This window comes from Manihot esculenta, chromosome 9 (genome assembly GCF_001659605.2).
Source record: "Manihot esculenta cultivar AM560-2 chromosome 9, M.esculenta_v8, whole genome shotgun sequence".
NCBI lineage: Eukaryota > Viridiplantae > Streptophyta > Magnoliopsida > Malpighiales > Euphorbiaceae > Manihot > Manihot esculenta.
Genome location: NC_035169.2, coordinates 32627489 through 32648114, shown reverse-complemented (window position 1 = coordinate 32648114; position 20626 = coordinate 32627489). Strand labels below are relative to the sequence as shown.

The window sequence follows — 20626 nt, the reverse complement described above, 5'->3', positions numbered from 1 at the left end:
TTAATTTCGCCGCATTACATATTTTTTTCTTAAATAAAATATAGAAAAATACGTAACAAATAAATAAAAGTGGATAAATCACAGTTGCTATCCAGTGAATGCAAATGAGAATTAGTGGAATAGACTTTGCCGTGCATGCAAACTCATCACCACAAAAAAAAAAAAAAAAGATGGAAATTGTTATTTACGTATTATCTTTTAGTAAAATTAACCATTTGATGTTTTTATTTTCTAAAACATATTTGTTACTTTAGTATTTTATGTATTTCAAATCTTTAATTATTTATTCTATATTTTTCCAGATATTTAACTACCCTAATTCTTTCATTTATTCAATTTATTAATAATGACGCTACTAATTCAATTTCTATCATTTCAAAATATAATTATTTAATTTTATAATTTTAAATTAACAATTAATTAAATTTTTTGAATGATTAATAGTTAATAATTTAAAAATATAAAATTATTTTTTTATTATTTTTACTGGGTCCACTAATTATTCAAGGGTTATGTTAAGGCAGCGTACTGAGAGTTAGGTTGTGAACAATACACAGAAGGAGCTCCCAAAAGAATATGTGTCAGAAAAGCTGAAACACAATTCAAAGCTGATAAGAGCAACAGCTTATCAAACTGTGCTTAGACAGCTACCGCGCACTGCACAACCAGACAAGGACAGCTTGATTGCCAGATTCATCTGAGTCCCAATTTTTATTATTAAAATATTATTTTATTTTGATTTTCGAAAAAGCATTGGGAAGCACATGTGTACCTGATTGTTGACGTGGCTACCAGAGAATCATTCTTTTTAAGTTATCTGACGTTAATGCCCTTCCCTTTTATCTTAATCTAATTTTGCCCTTGACTTCAAAAATACTCTTCTATCCTTCCTAGTACAATAATTTCAGTCCCTTTCTTTAAAAAAATTATTATTAAAAAACATAATTAATATAACTAAAAAAATAAATTTAATATATCATAAAAACTCATTTTTAAAAAATAACATAAAATTTTATTTAATTTTATCTTATTCCTAAAAATATTTAAATAACATATCTTATTTTTAATATTATTATTATATAAATAAAATTTTAAATATTCTTACATGTGACACCTGTCAGATAAGATCTATGTATATTTATACAATTTGAAAGTCAACTAAAGCGTCCTTTATCTATCTTTTTGCTTTTTGCTGTGATAAAATAATATATTTATTTTTAAGAAAAATAAATATTTATCAAATATAAAAAACAAGCTTAACAATAAAAAATAAAAAAAAAAGTAAGACGGTGGTGATTTATGGACCACAAGTTTGGCACGTGATGAGACGTTACTAAAAACAAACTTATATTATATTATTTTAAAAAAAAAACTCACTTTTTTTATTTTTTTATTATTTTTAATTTGTGATAACAATATTTTATTTTGGCAAAGAAATTGACCTTTTAGCTAACAAATCAACCTGTATTTCTCTATTATTTTCATGAAAAGACACTAGTCACAAGTCACTTATAAAATGATTATCCAATGCTTCAATTTTGTTAATTGGATTAATTAAAAATAAATCAAATAATAAATAATTATAGAAGATATAAAAAAATTTAAAAATATAAATAATATCATTTACTTATTTAAAGTCTGTTTATCTATGGTAGATATCTTATTATCATATGAAAAATGTTTTACATGAAAAATAATTTTAAAAAATAACTTATTATTAATAAATTTATATATTATAGTATTAATAAAAATTTTAAAGTAAAAAAAAATGTCTTTTTCTTTTAAAAAGAGGTATTTTTACAAAATAATTTAATTTTTTTAATTAAAAAAAATTATTTTGAATGTGAATGTAAATATAAAAATAAACATTGCTTTGTTGGGCTTGAAAATAAAATTTTACTTGCATTGTCAAAAAAGAGAAGTGAATATAAATATTGTATTGTAACTTGGAAATATCATTCACTGATCTTTTTTGAATTAAATAATATTAAAATTTTAAAAAAAATTACTGTAATAGAAGTTGAAATCAAATAAGAATATAAAATTAATGTAATTTGTTTTTAAATCTGGCATTGTAACCTAGCCATACCGATTTTTATTTTAAATTTGCATAGTCTTCAACTTCATATTTTACAATTTACTCTTTTTTTTTTAAAATAAAAATTGGAGATCGAAAAATAAAATTTAATATTTTTCAGATTTACTCAAATATATTTACCACCAAATTAAATTTATGAGTGCACTCCGTGTTTCTTTTGATTCTTTTTAGTTTATTATTTTATATGTTACAAAATTAATTAAATTACTTTAAATTTTTCATTAAAAAAAATATAAAATTCAATGTAAAATCATTTTTTATATACATTTTAAAATTATATATTTCACAAAAATTATTTATTAAACCGAAATATTACTACTTGATAAAAAAAATTATATATAGCAGAATATGGCTTCACAAAAATAAAGTATTGCTGCATTTACAAGTCTCATTTTAAGTATTTGCCTAAAATTAATGATTATAGTTTTACAAAATATTAAGTGATGTTAATTAAAAAAATTAGAGTCTGTAACTGAATTTTAATATATGGTTAAATATAGTTGGATTAAAAAAAAATATTTTTAATTAAAAAAAAGAGAGGAAAAGAAAAGTGTCAAAGGCCTAACCCAAATAAAATAGTTGGATTTAAATTGTGCTAAAATCTTATTTGATGAAAGTTTTTTTTTTTTTAAATCAACTGAATTATTCTAAAAGTATACATGATTTCAATATTTTGATTTTTTTAATTTAAAAGAAATGTATTTTTTTAATTATAAATAAAAAAATCCATAAAAAATAAATTGAATTAAATTCTTATAATTTTTCAATTTTAAATGAGAAAATAGTGTTAAACGTGATATGGGTGAAGAGTTTTTTTTTTTAGAAAAAATTATTACTCATTTCATTAAAAATATATTAAAATACTTTTGACATTTTAAAAAACTACTAATTAATTTTTTTCATTAATTTTATCATTAAATATTTTACTGTTTAGATCTTATAATTTAAAAAAATTTATTAACTAGTTTTTCAATTTTGTAACAAATATATAAATTAATTTCTCTATATTAAAGGTATTTTAATTTTTTTTATAATATTTAATGATTAAAATTATATAGAAAAATTAATTAATAAATTTTTTAAAATATTTTAATATATTTTTTAAAATTTAATAAATTTTCTTATAATATAATTATTAAATAATAATTTTTATTTTATTTAACATAAAAAGCTTGTTAATTTGTTCATCACAATGAAACATTTTCTCTTAATATATAATAATTTAAAAAAAGAATGGAGTAAATATTTATTTATATAACTTGGATGAATTAAAAAAAAAAAATTCTATCGCTGCTTAAAAAATGAATTTAAGATAACAGTTGAAAATTATTATACATTGAAGATTTGAAATTCACTCTGTATGTCTCCGTTTGCAATAGCATAAAGCATTAGTTTGAAATGACTCTTTGAAAAGAATATCGGATAATTATGAATAAAATAAATATTATTATTTATTAAAATGATGATTTGAAAAAAAAAAACTTTTTACTTTCATTAAAATGGGGATAATTATAAATAAAATAATAATACAATTCATAAATGAAAAATTTTAAATTATTATTGTTATTATTTATTTCTTATGTCGCTCTCTAATTTAATTTTCTTTTCTTAATTAAGGGTTTCGTCTTATTTATATAAAATTATATATATATTTAAATTTTTTATATCATGCTATTATGTATATATTATTATAATCCAACAAATGAAAAAGACAAAATTGAAGTATTAACTCTTATGATCATGAGTATATATTTTTAATTATATTTATATATATATTAAAAAAATATTTTTTATTAATTTTATTTATATTAAAAAATATTAATTTTTATTAAAAATTTAAAAATATTTTGAAAGATTTATTGAAAATAAAATTAGATTATAATGTTTAATATAAGGTGTAAGTGACACTTTTATCATGGCCATCACTAATTTAGGTAATAGCAACAAAATAATAGTGATTCCATTTTAAAAAAGTGTCAAAGGTCTAAGCCCAAGGTTTAGTCCTGTGGAAAGTGCATATTTGTAATTTTGAGAGGTCTAAGGTTCGACTCCCCCAACCCCTATTTCAAAAAAAAAAAAGGCCTAACCCCAATAAAATAGTTGGATTTAAATTGTGCTAAAATCTCATTTGATGAAAGTTTTTTTTTTTTTTAAATCAATTGAATTATTCTAAAAGTATACATGATTTCAATATTTTGATTTTTTTTTAATTCAAAAGAATTGTATTTTTTAATTATAAATAAAAAAATTCAATAAAAAATAAATTGAATTAAATTCTTTTAATTTTTAAAATTTAAATGAGAAAATAGTGTTAAACGTGATTTTAATATTATTCAACTAAAATTATGGGCAAAGAGTTTTTTTTTTTTTAATTTATTATTAAAAATTTTACTAACTAATTTTTTAATTTTAAAAAATATATTAAAATATTATTAAGATTTTAAAGAAACAACTAATTAATTTTTTCTTCGTTAATTTCATCATTAAACATTTTATTGTTTAGACCTTATAATTTAAAAAAAATTATTAATTAATTTTTAATTTTATAATAAATATATAAAATAATTTCTTTATATTAAGAATATTTTAATTTTTTTATAATATTTAATAGTTAAAATTAATTAGAGAGATTAATTAATATACTTTTTAAAATATTAAAAATATTTTAATATATTTTTTAAAATTAAAAAATTAATTAATAATTTTTTATAATATAAATATTAAATAATAATTTTTATTTTTTTAATATGAAAAAGCTTGTTTATTTATCCATCACAATGAAACATTTTCTTTTAGTATATGATAATTAAAAAAAGGAATGGAGTAGATATTTATTTATATAACTGGGATGAATTAAAAACAAAATTCTATTGCTACTTAAAAACTAAGTTTAAAATAGCAGCTGAACATTATTATATTATATATTAAAATTATAGTTATAAATCAACAACTTCACTCTATATGTCTCTTTTGCAATACCACAAAGCATTAATTTATTTAACTTTTTACGATAAATAAAATATACAAATAAAATTATAATTTTATTAAATATAATATAAATTATTTATTAAAATATATTATTATATTTAATAAAATATTAAATGTTATTTATAATAATTTTAAATTATTATTAAATTATTATTTTAATAATACTAAAATAATAATTTTATAACCAATTATTATATAAATTCTAAAATGAAGTAGCATTTTGAAATTAAAAAAAAAACCTATTATATATTTTTAGAGAGTAACTTACTTTAAAATTATATAAAAAAAATAAAACTCATTTTCAAATTATATGTTTATTTATTCATTTACTAAAATTTTGACTTGTTGATATTTGATTAAACTCAAAGATTAAAATAGATAGCACAAATATAGAAACATTAAATAAATTATATGGTGACTTTATAAAATTTTAATTATAAATAAAGAAATATTGTTTTTTCAATGGAATCAATCCAAACTTGAAATGTATTTTTCTAATTATTATTGTTAAATTAATTTACATTTTACTTAATAAAATTTGATTCAATAATAATAATAATAATATTTAAAATTATAAATTCTCAAATTAAAATATCAATTTAAGTTAAATAAAATAAAATAAATTTATAATTTAGAAAATAAGCATTTGTGAGTCTGAAATTGGAAATGACTTTCTGAAAGAAATGCCAAGTGGAATCTTATAAATGGGAAAGAAAACTATTAAAAAAAAAAAAAGATAAGCAAAATCAAGAGAGAAAAAGCAAACGAAAGAAAAAAATGAAAAGAATAGAGAAGAAGGGCAATGGAATGTAATAAAAAGGTTAAAGGGAGGGCAAAAAGGGAAGAACGAAAAAAAGGGAAATGCACTGAACTGACTGCCAACCTAATAGCCTCTGTTTTTTCCTGTCATTCTGTGGAGTTCTGTGCACGAGAGAGCAACTGGAGTTTTAAACCAAAACCTCTCTTGGGGCTTTCTTCTTTTTTTTTTCAAACTCAATATTTTTTAGAAAATTCATTTTTTTTATAAGATCCATTTATTTGTGAAAAAATCATTTATATTTAAAAGATATTTATATAAAAATTAATTTTTTATAAAATAATTTATTTTTATTGTTTAATTTTAAATTTGAAAAATAAAATATTTTTTTAAATAGAAACATTAATAAAATTTTTAAAGATTTTTAGTCATTAATGTCTATACAAATTATATTTTAAAGATTTTTAGGTGCAGAGCAGCACTAGCTGATCTGTGCTGAGCGGGACTAAGCCCTCTAGATAGGAAGTAGTCCAGAAATCTCAGGGGTGGATTTGAAAATGGAATCAATAATGGTTGTACTAAAAAGTAAAGTGGGAAAATAGGTAGGAGAGAAACTGTGCATAGGCAATAGAGAAATTAGGAGAGAGAGAGAGAGAGAGAGAGAGCGCTCAAAGTTAGGGAAGAGAGAGAAAGTTGAGATATACTTAAAATATAATATGCAACAGTGAGAAAAGAAAGATAGAGAAAGATCCCAGCAGGAATAACAAAACAGCACATCCTTTGTCCAAGTATTAGAGAGAGAAAAAGCATACATATAAAAGACATAGAGAGAGAGAGAGAGAGAGAGGAGAGCACGAGACCAAGAAAAACAAAACAAAAGTATTTCAAGTCTTAGAGAGAGAAAGTGAGGGTTGTTGCCGAGTTTAGCTGCAAAGAGCGTAAAAAAAAAGGAAGAATGAACAAGGAAAAAACCCTAACCCTAGAGAAATTTTTTCATTTTGATGCTCTAAGCTGTGGTGATCAGTAAGGCTTGTATTTTTCTTCCTCTTTGTCTTCACCAGTGAAACAAATGCACTTCACATTTTTGTGGTAATTTGTCGTGAAATCAAGCCTTTATAAGCTGCTTTCTGGTGATTCACGTTTTGCTACATATCTTAAGCTTTTTTTTTTTTTTTTTTTTTCACTTTGCTGGATTATGTATTGGGAGCTGACAATTAGGGTTTAATTGTGGGGTTTCTGTGAAGCTGCAAGTTCTGTTGTTCTTTTTTCCTTTTATCGGTTGTTTGTGTATCTCCTGTACTTATTTGGTTTCTTGGTAAATTGGGTTTATTTTGTTTCGAAAAAAATTAACGGTATTGATGTTCCAAGTACGCATATGTATTTAGTGTTTGATGTGTGATCCGAAGGAATTTTTATCAGCTAAATTGTTCTGAAGAGGAAACAGTTTGTGGGTACTCTTACAGTTCATCAAATTGTGGAGTATCTGAGATTTGAAAAAGCTTTCAAGGGAAGCTTGTGTTGGCTATTGGAAATATAGTGCTGTTGCTTTAATACCTGACTGTTGCACTGGAGCGTTTAGGGGTACCGGGGACAATGTCTTCGCTGAGTAGGGAACTGGTGTTTTTAATCTTACAATTCTTGGAGGAAGAGAAGTTCAAGGACACAGTTCATAAGTAAGTTTGTTTTGTGCTTTGTTGTTTCAATTCATTCTATGCTTCTGTTTGGATGCTGAGAAAATTGGATAGACTAATCGGAAGCTTACATTTACAAGAAGAGAGCAAAACTAGATGAAATTTGCCAAATATTTTGTTAGGGTTAGTTAGCATATGGTTTGGTTTCTTCAGTTTTACTTAAATGGGAAATTCTTTGATTTTGAAAGCTAAATAGGATCATTCTTGGCTATTCAAAGCTGGATTAAAAGCGACCATAATGTTTGGTATATGGTACTGCAGTTTTGGTCCTATCTCCTGAGTTTTCTCAGCTTCCAAATGGAGCATAAGGAAAATGAAATTAGATTGCTTGCTAATGCCCTGTTTTTGCTGCTTTGTTTGTTGTTACCCATGGAATTTTAAGGTTAGAGCAAGAGTCTGGTTTTTTCTTCAATATGAAACACTTTGAGGATCAAGTTCAGGCTGGCGAATGGGATGAGGTTGAGCGTTATTTATGTGGGTTCACAAAGGTGGAAGACAATCGCTACTCCATGAAGATTTTCTTTGAAATTAGGAAGCAGAAATATTTAGAAGCTCTTGACAGGTAAGTTTGAAAGTTCTCTCTTTAAACATCTTATTGGTTTACAGTACACTGGGATTATCTGAAAATAATTTCTTATCTCTAGTTATTTTGGGATTCATTTGATAAATAGATAACATGATTAATGGTGGTAGTTTTTTAGAATATCAGTGAAGAAGAGCCGATTCTTGCCGTTAGCTATGGCAGTTTGGCACTTGGTTTGTTCTGATGTGTTCATTCATTCTGAAATGTGCTTTTGTATGTTTATTCATGTTTTGATTGTATTTGCATTTTTGGTTCTCACTATCAGACAGGATCGAGCAAAAGCTGTTGAGATTCTTGTCAAGGACCTCAAGGTTTTTGCATCCTTCAATGAAGAGCTCTTTAAGGAGATAACTCAGTTACTCACTCTTGATAATTTTAGGTAGCTTCCTTTTTTTTCATAGTAATTGTGGTTATTGGACACATAAATTGGTTTTGATTAATATTTGTATTCTGCTCTTTGATCAGGCAAAATGAGCAACTTTCCAAATATGGAGACACAAAATCAGCTCGAAACATCATGCTTGTGGAACTTAAAAAGCTTATTGAAGCAAACCCGCTATTTCGTGACAAGCTTACATTCCCATCCTTCAAAAGCTCGCGATTAAGGACTTTAATAAACCAGAGGTTATTCCTTCAGATTCTTGCATAAATCGGTTATCAGATGCTTATTTCACTCATAACTTTCTGATTTTTGTACTTATTTTCTTTTCAGTTAAAATCTTGAAGTTCTTAACTAATTCCCATGAAAGTTTTATTCAAAGGCAGACTTTCTATTTTGCAGTCTAAATTGGCAGCATCAGCTTTGCAAGAATCCTCGTCCAAATCCTGATATTAAAACACTATTCACGGATCATTCTTGCAGTCCAACGACTGCTAATGGGGCTCGCCCTCCTCCTCCCACAAACAGTCCCATTGTGGGACCTATTCCCAAGGCTGGTGCATTTCCTCCAATTGGTGCCCATGGTGTACGTTTTTTTCCCATCTATTCTTCCCTAAGTCACTTGTGATCTTTTCATACAATACCTGCATTATCTCCTGCCCATGCAGCCATTTCAGCCAGTTGTTTCCCCATCTCCTGGTGCTATTGCTGGGTGGATGTCAAGTAATAATCCTTCCCTGCCTCACCCTTCCGTGGCAGCAGGGCCTCCTGGTCTGGTGCAGCCTCCTAGTGCAGGTGAAACTGTTTATGTTAATGCCATTTGTACTTTATAGTCATGTCAATTCGTTGCTAGTTTGATATGTGTGGTAAAGCTTTTTTTTTTTTTTTTTCCTTTTTTTTTGGATTTGCACAGCTGCCTTCTTGAAACACCCAAGAACACCCTCAGGTATGACGGGGATCGATTATCAATCGGCTGATTCAGAGCACCTGATGAAGCGTATGCGCACCGGCCAATCTGATGAGGTCTGGACTTACGCACTCACTCTCTCCCCTTTTTCCCCCTTTACTTCATTTCTTATCTTGGCTGTGGCTAGCGTCTTCAATGTGGGTTGCTATAATTGTTCTCTGGTTTCTTATTTTAGGTGTCGTTTTCTGGTGTAGCACATACTCCCAATGTCTATTCACAGGATGACTTGCCAAAAACTGTTGTACGATCTCTTAATCAAGGATCTAATGTTATGAGCATGGACTTCCACCCACAGCAGCAAACCATTTTGTTAGGTTGATACTCAAATATATGTTGCTATATAGAACTACAGAAAAAGCTACAAAAGTGTTTTTCTTAATTGTGATGATGTATTTCTCAATCTTTCTAATTATTTTCTTTGCAGTTGGGACAAATGTTGGCGACATTAGCCTTTGGGAAGTTGGGTCCCGGGAAAGGTTGGCACATAAACCCTTCAAAGTGTGGGATCTCTCAGTTGCTTCGATGCCACTGCAGGTATTGTTATATCAATTAGGTCTAGTATCAACCCTTTATGTGTTTTGTTGAAGTTGACACCTGTCGCCTTGAAATAGTGTAATTCGATCTTAGGCTTTTTGGTAACATTGCTTGGGGACTTCATTACTTGGCTAAGTGAGAATGCCATTGATATTGATCGAGTTCCATATTTTGGAATGGTAGTTTATTCTTCTTCTCGAAATGATTGATTTTTATAATGCTATCAGACAGCATTGTTGAATGATGCTGCAATATCAGTGAATCGATGTGTCTGGGGGCCAGATGGGCTTATGCTGGGTATGTATATGACAATTGCTTGCTGCCTGATGTGAGTTAATTTATTTGTCATGCTTTATTAACTGTTGTACTTCGAAATTGAATATGTTCTAGGGGTTGCATTTTCAAAACATATAGTGCAGATTTACACTTACAATCCAACTGGAGAACTGAGACAGCATTTAGAGGTACCTATCTGGATACCATATCATGTACGGTGGTGTAAGTTATTGTGTAATAAACTGTCCTTTCCATCTTTCAGATTGATGCCCATGTTGGTGGGGTGAATGACATAGCATTTGCTCATCCAAACAAGCAACTATGCATTGTCACATGTGGTGATGACAAGATGATCAAGGTATTGGCTTTTTGTGTGGTTGGTTTACATGAGAAGAACAATTTGGGCTTCCTCATATGATAAGCAGAAACTCAACAGGTTTGGGATGCTGTAGCTGGACGCAGACAATATACATTTGAAGGCCATGAAGCTCCTGTATATTCTGTTTGCCCTCATCAGAAAGAAAATATCCAGGTATTTTTTTATGAAGCTGGTACTGAGGCTTTTCTGCAATTTGTTTGACTCTGATGTGTTGTGCTCCAGGTGATGTATCTTCATGAATATAAGAAATAGCTGGAAGCTCTTTTCAATTTTTGAGTTGCCATATAACATAACTTCCTGTGTCCATATGCACAGTTCATTTTTTCTACAGCAATTGATGGGAAGATTAAAGCTTGGCTATATGATTCTTTGGGATCTAGAGTGGACTATGATGCTCCTGGACTTTGGTGTACCATGATGGCATACAGTGCAGATGGGACTAGGTAATACTTGGTTGTTGTGGAAATGGTTTCTTTTTTTTTTTTCTTCCCTTTTTATGCTTGTCGTGCTTGCTTTATGTTAATTATTACTGACATTGCATAGAAACTATTTATGCTGATGATGACCAAGATTTTATATAGTAGGGTCTTCATTTTCTCTGCTATCCTATTCTTCTGTTTCTAACATATCAATTATTTTAAATATTCAACAGCTTTGGGTGAGGTTTTGTAGGATTTTAACTTGGGGTGAGAGCATAAGGCAATCCTCAGGAATGATAATGGCTAACAATGAGAAGGCTAGTAATTAGAAATCCGTTTTGATTCCTAGCCTAAAAGAAAAAAACCCTCAAAAGAAATAAGCATGTGAGAAACAATCCACCAAGATCAATATAGGTCCTCCTTGAGATGCAAATAATGATGGAGGCTTGATTAATAAATCCCCTTGAGCTCTGCTAGATGCACAATTACAAAATGCTTTGTTTTCCTCTTTTTTAAGGTGTGACAATTAGGTTCATGGTAGGGATTGTGATTGGTGTCTCTAAAACACTGCATCAATCTGCATCTTTTAACTTCTATTCTGCTTGTTTTATATTACTGTACTACTTCATGCATGTATAAGAGTAAGAGAAAATATAATTATCTGCAGGCTTTTTTCATGTGGAACAAGTAAAGAAGGAGAATCTCACCTAGTTGAGTGGAATGAGAGTGAAGGAACTATCAAACGGACGTATTCTGGTTTTAGGAAGCGCTCTTCAGGTGTTGTTCAGTTTGACACAACAAGGAGCCGCTTCTTAGCTGCTGGTGATGAATTTCAGATTAAGTTTTGGGATATGGATAATATCAACATGTTGACAGCAGCTGATGCAGATGGGGGCTTGCCAGTTAGTGTTTCCCTACCTACCTTCTTCATAAATGGCTATGAAGTGTAAGTGTAACTTAACTTTTTGCAGCTTTTCATTTGTGTAAATTCCTTGGTGCAGGCAAGTCCTAGACTGAGATTCAACAAGGAAGGTTCTTTGTTAGCGGTCACAACTAGTGATAATGGTATAAAAATACTAGCTAATAATGATGGATTGCGCCTGATAAGAATGCTGGAGAGCAGGGCTATTGATAAAAATCGTAGCCCATCTGAACCTATGAACTCTAAGGTAACTGTGTTTGGGGTTTTGTTAATTTTTTTTCCTTTTGAACAAGATATATAATGTTATTAACAGGACCCTGATATTACACGAAATTTAAGCATGCTTAGGTATAGGTTCCGTTTGGGATAATTCATTTTGCAAGAGAATAATTCAAATGAATTCTTGCACAATCTTGCATCATTTCTTTTTGTTTTAAAAGTGAATTTTTTTTAAGTTAAAAAGAATTAAATTCTTTCCTTCTAAACAAGAGAACTAACAAAAAAATAAATCAATTGAATTGAAATCTTGCAAATTCTTTATTCCTCAAATAGAGGATATAAGATTGAAAATGAACTTGTGAATAGTTTTGGTCTACCTTGGGCCTCATCAGCTATCACTGTGGTTATTTGTCTTTGGGTTTCTAAAAACAATGAACTGTAGATAATTTTTCATTTTGTTTTTCTGAAACCTTTCCCCCTCTCTCTTGTTCTCTCTCATACGCATGTGCTGAGATTTTTAAAATATTGTTTAATCGAGTATACTAAACTGTCCTTAGTCCTTTGCTGGTGCAAAAAGATATTTATCTTTCAATGGAACCATTATTTGTTCTCCTCCTGTGTAATGTGCAACATGTATTTATATATGAACAGATTTTTCAAGTTTACATATCTCTATATGTTGTATTGTGGAACCTCAATGTCCAAAGGGGCAATTGTAATGCTTTATGCGACATATGCATTCAATGGGTTACAGAAAGAAAAGTTCAATCCGTGATTTTTATAAAGCAGCAAATGAGATTCAGGTGAATGCAAAAAGAGAACAATAGACAGTATAATTGAACTCTTTTTGTGACGTGAAAGGCTAATTATCGCTAGCAAAGGGGGAATGGTTTAACCTATCTTGTCATTGGAGAGGTGAATTGGAATTGGGGCTTGAATTGAATTATGTTAAATTTAGTACTCAATCCATTTCTTCTGATGCGTGCCAATGTGATGTTTCCTTTTATCCTTCTATAATATGATATGCTGTAATTTCCTTGTAAATTTACTTATGCTAGTATATTATTTTTTACAACTGTCGCTGCAGCCACTTATTGTTAATGCACTTGGGCCTGTGGCAAATGTTTCTTCTGGCATTGCTCCTGTACTAGAACGCTCTGATAGAATCCCACCTGCTGTGACCATTAGCAGTCTTGTACGTTTAGCTTTCTTCAGTCATTTGCTGTGGGTGCTATCGATTGTCTTAAGCTTATAATGGGTAACATTGCAGGGTACAATGGAGAACAGTAGGCTTGTTGATGTTAAACCACGGATTTCAGATGAACTAGACAAAATTAAGAGCTGGAAAATTCCTGATATTGTTGATCCATCTCAATTAAAAGCTCTGCGTTTGCCTGACTCCATAGCAAATGGCAAGGTTGGTGGATTGAGGAAAAAGGTGTTTGCAACTGATAGTATTTCTTTTATAGTACTGCTTTTATTTGAATGACTTTTTCGGTGTCTGGACTTTTGTTGGCTGCTTAGGGCTGTAAATTAATTGAGTTACTTGTGAGCTATTTAAGGCCCGATTTGGCTTGGTTCTTTTTCAAAATGAGTTAGAGCTTGAGCCAAATTTTAGATTTGTTTAATAGATGAGGTAACTTGAGCTTATTGATATTTGACTTGTTAAGGCTTGTGAGCTAACTACAACTCGTAGTTTTGAAATTCATAGCTCTTCAAAGTTTAGTTCGACTTATTTTGATTTGTATACACCCCTATGGCTTATGGCTACCCCTACGGAGTCCTATTTCTTATGTGGGATATTATATGCCGCATTTGGTTGTTCCTCTTATGACATTGTGGAATACATCTAATTCTTTTGATCACCAACCTGTTCTGGTTTCAAATATGTTCTGTGTGCATGAGCATATATATGAAGTTTGAAAATGAGTAATCTATTAATTTACAGGACCAAAAAGGTGAATGCAATGGATTAATGTTATGGACTGTTTTGCAAGGGTAGAATAAGAGAGTGTGCCCTGGACTCTAGTCAATATGTACCTGACCACTGCATACTTCTAAATATGACAAATTCTTGCTTTTGTTTGGGGAGATTACTTTGGAGGAAGTTAGAAGCAATTAGAAACTGTTTCCAACTAGGGGTGAGCATTTTTCGGTTTAAAATAAAATTCCAAACTGATAAATTCGATTTTTGGTTCGATACCAAATTAGCTGAACTCATTGAATTTAGTTAAATTTTATATGAATAATATTTTATAAAAATAAAAATAAATATTTTTAACTAAGAACTGAGAAACCGAACCATATTAATTGACATAATTTATTTTGGTTTGGTTCAGTTTGGGTTTTTGCCTAAAAATTTTAGTTCATTTGGTTTTGCCAACTTTCATACTGAATAGAACGAACAAACCAAATGCTGACCCCTACTTCTAACAAGTAGCAACATCATTATATATGAGTCTTTAACTTCTTCTGTCATCATCTATCAGTAGTGTGGGTCCACTATAAGTCCTTGACTATGGTGAATTAGTAGCAAAACCAAGCATAGCTCTCTCTTCCTCACACTCTTGGTCTGTCCCCCTCCTTCGGGTTAACACAAAAACATGCACCTGTATGTAATATAAAAGTTACCTTGTAGCCTTCCATATATTTTGCAACAGATATTTATGTGTGTGAATAGACAACCATGTAGTTATTCCAGGTATACCGTGGCGTATGCATATATCCATGTTAGTTCTAAACTGCTGTCTTGTTATTGTCAGAATTGAGGATACTATGTCAACCATTGCAGGTTGTGCGGCTGATTTACACCAACTCTGGCCTAGCTCTGTTGGCTCTTGCCTCCAATGCTGTTCACAAACTTTGGAAATGGCAGCGCAGTGAAAGAAATCAATCTGGAAAGGTCTGGTGCATGTCTTTAAATGTGCAATTCTCTGCTCTCTTATTTGTTTCTGATAGTCTCAACATTACATGGTGTAGGCTACTGCATATGTTGCACCACAGTTGTGGCAGCCTCCTAGTGGAACTCTTATGACTAATGACGTAAGTGATAATAAACCAGCTGAGGAATCTGCTGCTTGCATTGCCTTGTCCAAGAATGATTCCTATGTCATGTCTGCATCTGGTGGGAAGGTATCTTTGTTCAACATGATGACATTCAAGGTCAGTGCAGGCAACGTGATTTGGGATCTATATTTTTTATGCTAATAATTTCAAGCAGCATTTAGGTATTACTGAATCAAACTGGTAACTTCTCTTCAGGTCATGACAACATTTATGTCCCCACCTCCTGCTGCTACATTTTTGGCGTTCCATCCTCAGGACAATAACATCATTGCCATTGGCATGGAAGATTCTTCAGTGCAAATTTATAACGTCAGAGTTGATGAGGTGAATCATCTTTCTAATTTTGTGGCTTTGCATGTGTGCATGTATGTTTTTATTCTCCTATAAGCTCTCTCTCTCTCTCTCTCTGTAGTTTCATTTATGCATAAAAGTCTTTTTTTTAATATTTATTTTAGGGCACAATCATTTCTTCCACTTCCTTTTCTAACTTAAGTGTTTTGTACTTCCATCATTGTAAGCTATTTAGTTTCTCAAAATTCACAAGATAGAATCTGTGAGGCCAATATATTTAGATATGCCTAGTTCGGAGGGAAAAATTCTATTCACATGCTGTGAACAAAATTGCAGATATGCCTTCTGGATTGTTGAAAATTGAAATCTTTATATTGACATGTAATGTGGTTAAAATTGTTTATCATTTTGATATTGATAGTGGAGAAAATATGGATCAGTTAATAAAGGAATATTCTGCTGTTGATGATATTTAAAGTTCACAAAATGACTAACTGATGAAATTATAGCAGCTTCTAACCCTTAATACTCTTATACTTTTGAATCATGTGTCTAGTTGTGTAACGCTGTAAGCAAACTTGACCTTGCTGTTGTTTACACTTTTCAGGTTAAAACAAAGCTCAAGGGTCATCAAAGTCGAATAACAGGACTTGCATTTTCCCAAAGTTTAAATGTACTGGTGTCTTCTGGGGCTGATGCACAGGTATAAACGAGAAAATCATATAGCTATACTATAATGTTTATGGCTAGATTTTGATTAACCCTAGGAGAATGAAAATGAAAGCTGCTGCTAAAGCAGGATAGTGATACAGTTGTGCTCCTGCTAAAGCTGGAAAGTACATGGCTATCTTCTTGAACTCTTTCTTCATCTGGGTAATGATTGATGGGATTCTGTGCATTTCATTATGATACTAAACTAACAATGTGTTCATCTTGATTACTTAACCTGTCTGCATCTTTCACTAATTTGGGCCTGGTGTCACCATTATAATCTAACTTCCGCAGGCAATTAAGATTTCCTGCCAGTAAGTTGTCACATGCCTGATAAATAGTCATGGAGAAAATGCTCAAACTCATAATTTTACGTTTGTCCAAAAACGGCACATCTATTTTCTGTTCAAAATGCTGTCAAAATTCCTTTAGATCTGAGTTGTTATTTCTGTGTCCCATTTCTAAACGTTCTATCTCCCAAAAGAGGGAGTTGTTCTACTTGTATCTCTTAAAAATCCCAATTGCTAATATTATCCATAATATAAGGCTCCAAGGAGATGAGTAAACATATTTCAGTGCTAATCTATTAAGACCATTGAAGCAAGCTCTTCAAATATCTACTTGGTGTTTTTTTTTTTTAATTTTAGATTTGAGTTTGAAAATAGCTTTTGCAGATGCATTAATGTTGCCCCGTTTTGTAATTGATGTAAAGGTGTATTAATGGTCTGAAGATGTGCCTTAGAGTTGGTTGATATGAGCTGCTGAAACACAGTCGGACTTCAAAGCTGAGTCAAAATTTTAAGATAGGACAAGAGCCTAGTCATCTGATTCGGTTAATTTGTAGCAACACAGTGGCCGCTAAATATGTTCTTTTGGTGTAGCCTTCAAGCATTGGGGGAATGGTTAAGTGGCTAAGGATATTTTCCGAGTTCTTGTTCCCTTTTTTATTTTTGTTACATGTTGATTGGCTAACTTAAGTTCCATCATTGCTTTTGAATAAGACCATTGGATCACATCCCTGTTTTCGCCTGGAAATGCATTATTAGATGTGCACTCTATACTTTCCCTTGCAACAGTATATTCTACCTTTTGTTTTTGGGAGGAGTGCTAGTGTCAATCAGAGGTGACACAACTGGTGCCTCTGGGCCTTTGATTATGTGGATTCCTTCATTTAATGCACTCAGGGCTCACATGAATCAGTTGTCCAAATGCATCAGTTGCAACTTGTATTACCCGCCTTTTATATTCTTAGTGCTTGAAATAGTAAGCTATTATTGCAGGATGGTTCTTGAGACTCTCACTGATCTTCAATATATGAGTAAAATCTCTTGAATTTTCATTTGCTGTGAGATGCCTATTTTGATGTTGGTTGGTCCTGAACTCCTGAGGTGGACCATGCTACTTATTTTGAATATTTATTTTAAAATTCTTCATGGTGCTTAGGTGACTCATTTTTCTAATGTTAAAAAGTTATGTTACTCGAATTTATCGAGATACTACTGCACTAGAAAGATAGGAGCTGCATATATTTTGCATGTAATGCAAACTGGAATGGTGTCACGGTTATTGGAAATTATTAGATTTTAAGCACTGTATTTGGTGTTGATACTGATTGGAGCATTGATGAATTGACCTGTAGTTATGTGTGTGGAGCATTGATGGATGGGAGAAAAGGAAATCAAGATTTATACAAGCACCACCTGGCCGCCAATCCCCATTGACAGGCGAAACTAGAGTCCAATTTCACAATGATCAAACACATCTATTGGTTGTACATGAAAGCCAAATTTCGATTTATGATAGCAAACTTGAATGCTTGCGATCGGTAAGTTCTGTACCCTAGGTGTGCATGTTTTTTTTTTTAGGGGGTGGGGTGGAAGGTATCCTATTATCTAAAAACATCATGAACAAGGAGAACCAACAATAAGACAAAAGGTGGCGCTCTCCAATCAAGCTGAGTAATACTTACAATTCTTTGGTAACCCCTGTTGACGAGCCTGCAAAAAAATCAATGCCTTAAAAGAGCATCCTTTCTAATCAAAATTCTTAATTCTCCATAATGTCTTAAAAAAAAAAAGAAGCACAATCCCAAGTAACTTTAGCAACATCTCTACTGCCAAACTCCATTTGAAACAAAGTGGTAATCTAAAAGAACTTAGTGTGCACCACCTAATTTTCCTCGAGAGATGTAAAATGGTTGTTACAGATTTTGAAGCCACCTCATAGTGTCTGGCCTAAACTTATTTACAGTATCCTTTTTCTTTTCCTCCCTCTCCCTTCTAATAAACTAGTCATACATTTGCACAGGGCATGTGTGCATCTGGGAGAGATTTTGTTATTCTTGATTTAACAAAAATTATTTGGATCTGTATGTGGATCTATTAATGTGCAAGTACCATTAATGCCAAAATATTTGAGGTCACTAGCAATAGTTTGAGTTTGAGCTGGATAGAACTGTTCCTCTTGCACCTGTCTCCATAGATACTTTTTATTGGCTGCCAAAATGGCATATATTTTAGCACTTTAACATGTTTGAGTTCTGTTGTAAATCTGCTTGTGGTCAAATTTGGTTTCACTTCTAAATTAAATAGGTAAACCTGAATTTGATGTTATTAATAATTGTATTAGGAAAATTATTCTGATTTTGATTATTCAGCTGTTTCACTTTGCTGTTCATGTAAAAATTGTGTGACACATGGTTGGAAAGTCATCAAGTTGCCTGAGAAATGTTAGCCTGTAAATTGACCATTTTGACCGAGTATCATATGTGACATTATGGCAAAATGAGATGGTGCTCTATTTGCCCTTATACTGGAAAAATACAAAAAATTTGAAAGATCATATATCTTAATGAAATTGTTGTATTTGTTCATTTATGTTGGTTAATCTATGATCATGCAGTGGTATCCGAAGGACACGCTTACTGCTCCCATTTCAAGTGCAATATATTCAAGTGATGGTTTGCTGGTCTATACGGGTTTTTGTGATGGTGCTGTTGGAGTTTTTGATGCAGATGGTTTGAGGGTCAGGTGCAGAATAGCACCATCTGCTTACATACCTTCATTTGTGGCAGGGTAAGCTAAAACTTGTGTCACAAGGAAACCTGGAAATTTTATTTTATTTTAATTCATAAATCTATCCATATGTTCTATTCCAACAATCCGTTTCACAATTATCAGTAGCTTAGAAATCTTTTTGTTTTTTTTGGCAGCAACACTGCATATCCAATGGTTATAGCAGCTCATCCATCCGAACCCAATCAGATTGCACTCGGCATGAGTGACGGTGCAGTGCATGTGGTTGAACCATCCGATGTAGAGCTCAAGTGGGGTGGGCCATCTTCTCAAGATAATGGACCCCTCCCATCTAATTCATCGAATCCTTCTCTGAGTGGTCAGCAATCAGAGCTTCCCTCCAGGTGATGGTGGCACTAAACACGAATTTTACTGATAATCCTATCTTTTTGCCCAGATGATTTGCTTTTTAAGTTATGGCCTGTTATTCATATTCATTGTAAATCTCTCCCACGTGCGGGGTCATTTTGGTCCTTCGGATGTTTCTGAGGAAATTGTATAATTTTGTTTGGCTAAAATGCTGCAAAGTAGAGGCTAATGTTCAGCACTGCAAGAGATGTATGTATACATGTTTTTTTCTTTCTTCTACGGATGAATTCAGAAGAATTTGTTTCCATGGAGTTCATGTTGGGACTGACTGCAGTGAAAGTTGCAACTGGGAACTGTTGTTTTCTAGCAGTTGATGCTTAAATTTTGGCCTGGCTTTATAAAATTAGATATATTTGGTAAAGGTCATAAGTCAAAAGTTTATTAATAAAATATATAATTTTTTAATTTAAATTTTATACTAAAATTAAATATATTATACTGAATAATAAATATTTTTATAAATAAAATTTTATTATATATAAATAATGTATATTTCACGTATATATTTTTATATTTAGAAAATTTTGTTTTTTCATTAATAATATTTTAAGTAAAATAAAATATTTTATATGTTAAATTTTTATTAATATTTACTGTATAATATAAAAGTAAGAATAAAAAGTGAATAATAAATAAAAAAATGACATTATAGTAATAAAACTATATATATTTAAAAATTATTTTTCTTTGATTCAAAAAAAAATATTTTTCTATTTAAAAGGAGTTTTAGGAATTATATTATTATTTATTATTAATTTATATAAATTTAATTTAATTCTCTTGATTAAATTTATAACAAATTAAAAGGTTTACATTTTTCATTCAAAATTTCAAACCTTATTATTTAAAATTTAAAATGTATTATCATATAAACATTTGGTGTTTTTTTTTGGCAATACTCTT

The 20626-nt window shown here is 30.4% G+C and overlaps 1 protein-coding gene across 4 annotated transcripts; it reads left to right on the top strand.

Annotated features, from left to right (window-relative positions):
• The first annotated feature begins 6321 nt into the window (after window positions 1-6321).
• LOC110623709 (protein TOPLESS-RELATED PROTEIN 2) lies at window positions 6322-19968 on the top strand. 4 transcript variants are annotated; one of them, XM_021768727.2, is made up of 26 exons: window positions 6341-6932; window positions 7307-7516; window positions 7917-8096; window positions 8383-8496; window positions 8583-8741; window positions 8899-9082; window positions 9165-9291; window positions 9410-9519; window positions 9639-9777; window positions 9888-9997; window positions 10225-10294; window positions 10388-10461; window positions 10536-10631; window positions 10710-10805; window positions 10968-11095; window positions 11739-11973; window positions 12073-12240; window positions 13300-13407; window positions 13483-13650; window positions 15004-15114; window positions 15192-15374; window positions 15474-15602; window positions 16177-16272; window positions 17920-18105; window positions 19182-19354; window positions 19492-19968. In XM_021768727.2, exons 2-26 carry the CDS (start codon window positions 7437-7439, stop codon window positions 19700-19702), a joined length of 3435 nt encoding a protein of 1144 aa, XP_021624419.1. In that variant the 5' UTR covers window positions 6341-6932; window positions 7307-7436; the 3' UTR covers window positions 19703-19968. The 4 variants fall into 4 exon arrangements, with proteins under 4 accessions (XP_021624421.1, XP_043815464.1, XP_021624419.1 ...); XM_021768728.2 differs by having other exon boundaries at window positions 6346-7516; window positions 13483-13629; XM_043959529.1 differs by lacking the exon at window positions 17920-18105 and having other exon boundaries at window positions 6330-7516.
• The last annotated feature ends 658 nt before the right edge of the window (window positions 19969-20626 follow it).

What these genes read in the sequence shown, in the direction of transcription:
- LOC110623709 (XM_021768727.2), top strand. Translation starts at nt 7,437, where the DNA reads ATGTCTTCGCTGAGTAGGGAACTGGTGTTTTTAATCTTACAATTCTTG. An exon ending in ATGCAGATGGGGGCTTGCCA is followed by an intron (nt 11,974 to 12,072) that starts GTTAGTGTTTCC and finishes TCCTTGGTGCAG; the next exon opens with GCAAGTCCTAGACTGAGATT. An exon ending in ATAACGTCAGAGTTGATGAG is followed by an intron (nt 15,603 to 16,176) that starts GTGAATCATCTT and finishes TACACTTTTCAG; the next exon opens with GTTAAAACAAAGCTCAAGGG.